We start from the raw sequence: 4313 nt of genomic DNA on the forward strand, positions 1-4313 counted from the left end.
TTACAGCGGCAATTCAAGTTACCAAGAGAAGATTATTGGGCCTTAATGTTCGATGAATTGAATGTCTTGGATGAAATTCGCTTAAGTGCCTTAGAGAAAATGATTCGACAAAAAGAAAGAATTACGAGGTCATACAACAGAAAAGTACGAGGCAAGTTTTTTAATGTTGGTGAATTAGTATGGAAAGTAATTTTACCGTTCGACAAAAAATCAAGAAAACTTGGAAAATGGTCACCCAATTGGGAAGGCCCCTTCGAGATTGAAAATGTGTTTTCAAATAACGCGTATTCAATTCAAGAACTTGGAACTAATAGTTGAATCATGTCGATTAACGGTAAGTACTTAAAACCATACAAACCAGAAATACATGAAGTAAAAATAACTTGAGTCAAGGCAAATAAAAGATAATTCGAGTAATAAAAAGGCTAAATGAATAAATTTCATTTAAAGTAGAATTCGAGTATTTACAGCAAAAAAGTCTAACTACTAGAATTCAAAGAAAAATACATAAAAAATCAAAAAGGAGGCTTTGAGCGCATTTTAGTATAAACAACTCTCAAATTTTGATATCTGGTTTCAAGAGCTGTACATTGTGCATCCAGACTTGAAATATCCTCCATAGCTTGAGCTCTCTCGATAGTTAGGGTCTTCACATTTTCTATAAAAATTTTTCTTTTCTTCTCACAAGCCGCACTAGCTTTTTTCAGCATCTCTGACTCCTTTCGAGCTCTTTCGAGTTGTTTCTCTAGATCAACGATTCTAGCATCAACCTCTTTCTGCTTCATATCGGCATTGGTAGCCGATTCCTTTAGCTTGACCAACCCAGTTCGAGCCTCTTTCAATTTATTAGAAGCAGAGTCCTGCATTGCTCGAGCTTGATTTTGTTTAGAACCAACCACAACAGTTTGGTCTATAATTGCTAAAGAGTCGATGAAAAGGGACTCAAAATGTTGGAGCCCTTCAAGAAATGTCGAGAGCTAAGCCTTCAACGAAGAAAGTAAGCCTTTGATCTTGGCAACCAAGTCCTTGTCAGTTGGAAGGTTCTTCATCATTGGCGCATCAAAGACCAAGGACCTAAGCTCTTCGAGCATTTTTTCAGTTGATTCAGTGGGCTTGGAGACTTCTGAGTGTGACCCTGAGGGAGTATGAGACGAAGAAGAAAAGGTGAAGGTACCAGCCAAAATTTTGTCGATGGCCCCCTTTGGATCTTCCTCCACCATAGCGTTAAAATCATCCAAGTTCATTTCTGAGTTAATGGATGATGCTGGTGGTACAACTTCAATGTTGGGAGGACCTTCGACAGAAATTTGGGGGTTTTCAGGGACTTGGTTTCCCTCTTCAGCTACATTCTCCTCAACTTCATGCAAGGGCCCCTCCTCTTCTGATTGATATGTAACAACATCAACCTCGGGAGAACCCAGAGGCGGTGTTTGTCGAGATATAGGGGGCACCTAGAGAAAAAGAAGTTAGAAAATTCACAAGTATGAAGACCAAATTTCGAGTAAAAGGATGCCTTACCTCAGGAGCCGGCTCTGTTTGAGCTTAGTCTTCAGAACTCGAGTTAGAAGAGCTCGAAGAAGTATCCGAAGAAGAACTCGAAGATCCAGAACTCGAGGAAGAAGCTGCCTCGTTCCCTTGTTGGGCAGTAGCTGCAGGTTCTTTTCTCGAGATTTTTTGAGACTCCTCAGGGATTGGAGTCAAACGTTTTTTAGGGTCTTTTCAGACCCTAGGGGGTGAATTGACACTTGGAGTGTCATCAGTCGAAACCTGCCACAAAGAAAAGCATCAAAAACTACTCGAAAAGACAGAATAGTACTCGAAAAAAGACAAAATTTACCTCCACTGATGGAGCTGAAGGTTGATCAGGTGTCTGCTGCACAGGAGTCGAAGCAGCCATCTCGATAGAAATCTAGGGCTTGGTAGGAGTTTTAGCCTTGGGAATGGCCTTAGCCTAAGAAAAGAAAAGAAGCAAGCTTATAATCTAAACCCATGTCGAGAATTAATTAAACCCGAGTCAAAATAGTTACCTTAGACACCCAAGAGGCAGCTTGGGATGTAGACGAAGAACCCTTTTTAAGGGTTGTTGTAGAAGAACCCTTTCGAGAAGATTTTTGTTTTTTCTTAAGAGGCTCATCCTCTTCCCAATCCTCTTGGTCATATCGACTAACAAAAGGTTCCGTTGGAAGAGCTGCAAAATTTCTCGAGATGTTAAAATCTAATAAAAAGAAAAAAAAAAGTATTTCGAGAAGAAAGCAGGGCAAATCTTACCATCTTTAAACTTTGTAAGGATTCTCACATCTTGAATATCAAAGTGAAGAGGGTAAGGATAAGTTTTAAAAGAAAACCTCGAAGCTGTTATTCTACTTCGAGGAGGGGATAATTCGTTCAAAAGAGTCGAAGGTAAATCGACCCATTTAGGTGAAATTATGGGTAAAGCCAGAGCAAAATTACAGTTTGGCAAAAGTGGAAAAGTTGGTCAAATTTTTTTAAAAAGAATCTCTTCTATAAACTTCTCAAAAGGATGAAATTCCCTATACCTATTTACTTTTTCTTTTGTTTTTTCTCTCAAGGAAAGAGCAGCTTCAAAAATAGTTTGGAATATTCTTTGTGGTAAGTAAAGTACTTTAGAAAATCGTTCAAAAGATTAGATTTCTCGAATATGCGTACCTCTTGTCTTGGCCTTTGGATCCCCCTTCTGAAATAGAGAAAAAGCAGAAGTCATATTCTGGTTGCACGCTTCGATAGATATCTCAGGGTGAAGATAATAAGTAGACCACCAACTTTGAAAAGTGCTAGTACAGTAGAAAATAGGCTTGAAATCAAGAGGGGAAATTTTTGTCCTACGTTTTCGAAAGAAACTAATAGCCTCATTCAAATCATCAATACTCTTTCGAGCGTTTTCAAGAATATCTAGATTTGACCCCTCCAACATGAGAGAAGGTTTTAATTGGCCCAACCCAAATTGTCGAGCTACCAGATTTGGTTGATAAGCAACCACTTGATAGAGTGAAACTACAAAAAAGAAGTTAACATGAAAGAAATTGTCTTCATGTCATTAAAACTTCAGACTGGGCACTTGGAGTTCTCGAAGGAAAAGGGCGTTTAAACCAGACTGGCCCTACCTTTCAAGCAGAAAAAGGAGCAAGTTGAGGAGTGAAAGATTGAAGAGATAAGAAAAAATTGAAATATTGTCGAAAAGCATTACAATAGTGTTTTTTTGGCTATGTTAGTAGTCAAGAAAGTCAGACGAAAACCTTCAATCTCTCGAGAAATATTGAGTGGTTCAGAGCTTTGTAATTTTTCTTCAAAAATAGCATTCAGCCAGAGTTGAAGCAGCCAAAAGGGGCCACTAATGACTGAAGGAAAGTCATTAGACCTAAATGAAGCTACGGCCTCATTTAAATTCTCATACAAATTCCCTAAGATAAGCTTCCCAAGGCATATTGAAGACTCTTCGTGCAGTAATTGAGCCAAAGTAAGCAGTGTCTTTGGTACTTGGAGCGATCTCGAGCAAAAAACGTATGCGGAAAGCCAAAACATCAGAAAAGCAACATGCTCCTCATCAGTAATGGGACCATCTCGATTCATATTCAAGGTTATGAAGAGTTGGTAAGAAAGCTTTTGGAAGTTGGGGGTTACATCAGGATTTTTGGGATGAGAATCTGGTCGAAATGAAGGACCAGTTGGTCGAAGCCCAGCAATGGCCGCGACATCAAAAAGGGTTGGAGTAATCATAGCACAAGGAACATGAAAAGAGCTAGTTGCTCGATCCCAGAAGAAAAGAGAACTCATAATCATAGGAAAATTATAAGACATGTTATACCTAGACAATTGAATGACATCATAGATTCCTAGGGCCCTCCAACTATCCTGTTTTTCACTCTCAACCATATCTAACCATGGTAAATACAAATCCTTGGATAGAGGTGGCATGGTTCAGAATATTTTGTGGGCATTCTCGAGAGAATCCAAGTTATATTTGGAAGAGAATGCCAAGACCCTATCAGCAGAAAAAGAAGACTCGACAGATGGCTGGGGAACAAAAGGACCTAAAAATGCATGAGGTTTCGAGCCTAATGAAAAGGTAATAAGTACTTGGGATTTCCAAATAGCCAATTTCTCCTCCTCGAGAGGTGGCTCAGGAAGGTAGCTCGAATGACCCAAAGGCACGAGCTCAGCACTGGAAAAAGCAGAAGGAACCTTAGACTTGGAGGCCATTTTGACGAGAAATAGGGAAGATGGGAAAGAACCAGAAGAAATTTTGACACAAAAAGAAGCAGAAGAGGGAGAACAGAGCTCTAAGTAGGAGAGTA

At 39.4% G+C, this 4313-nt stretch overlaps 1 protein-coding gene across 1 annotated transcript; it reads right to left on the reverse strand.

Annotated features, from left to right (window-relative positions):
• Positions 1-1909: 1909 nt before the first annotated feature.
• LOC113850902 lies at positions 1910-3933 on the reverse strand. The gene is made up of 4 exons (XM_027481421.1): positions 3255-3933; positions 2668-3012; positions 2028-2215; positions 1910-1951 (listed from the first exon to the last, which is right to left on the reverse strand). The coding sequence occupies exons 1-4, from the start codon at positions 3931-3933 to the stop codon at positions 1910-1912; spliced, it is 1254 nt and encodes a 417-aa protein (XP_027337222.1).
• Positions 3934-4313: the final 380 nt, after the last annotated feature.

This window comes from Abrus precatorius, unplaced genomic scaffold (genome assembly GCF_003935025.1).
Source record: "Abrus precatorius isolate BTA unplaced genomic scaffold, Abrus_2018 Scaffold9, whole genome shotgun sequence".
Classification (NCBI taxonomy): Eukaryota; Viridiplantae; Streptophyta; class Magnoliopsida; order Fabales; family Fabaceae; genus Abrus; species Abrus precatorius.

Bases quoted from the DNA above. Each gene is read 5' to 3' on its own strand.
- LOC113850902 (XM_027481421.1), bottom strand. From the start codon at position 3,933: ATGCCACCTCTATCCAAGGATTTGTATTTACCATGGTTAGATATGGTT. The intron at 3,013-3,254 runs GTTTTCGTCTGA...TCTTTTTTGTAG, and splicing joins TATTTCTCGAGAGATTGAAG to TTTCACTCTATCAAGTGGTT. The intron at 2,216-2,667 runs GTACGCATATTC...TCTTTTTATTAG, and splicing joins TCCAAAGGCCAAGACAAGAG to ATTTTAACATCTCGAGAAAT.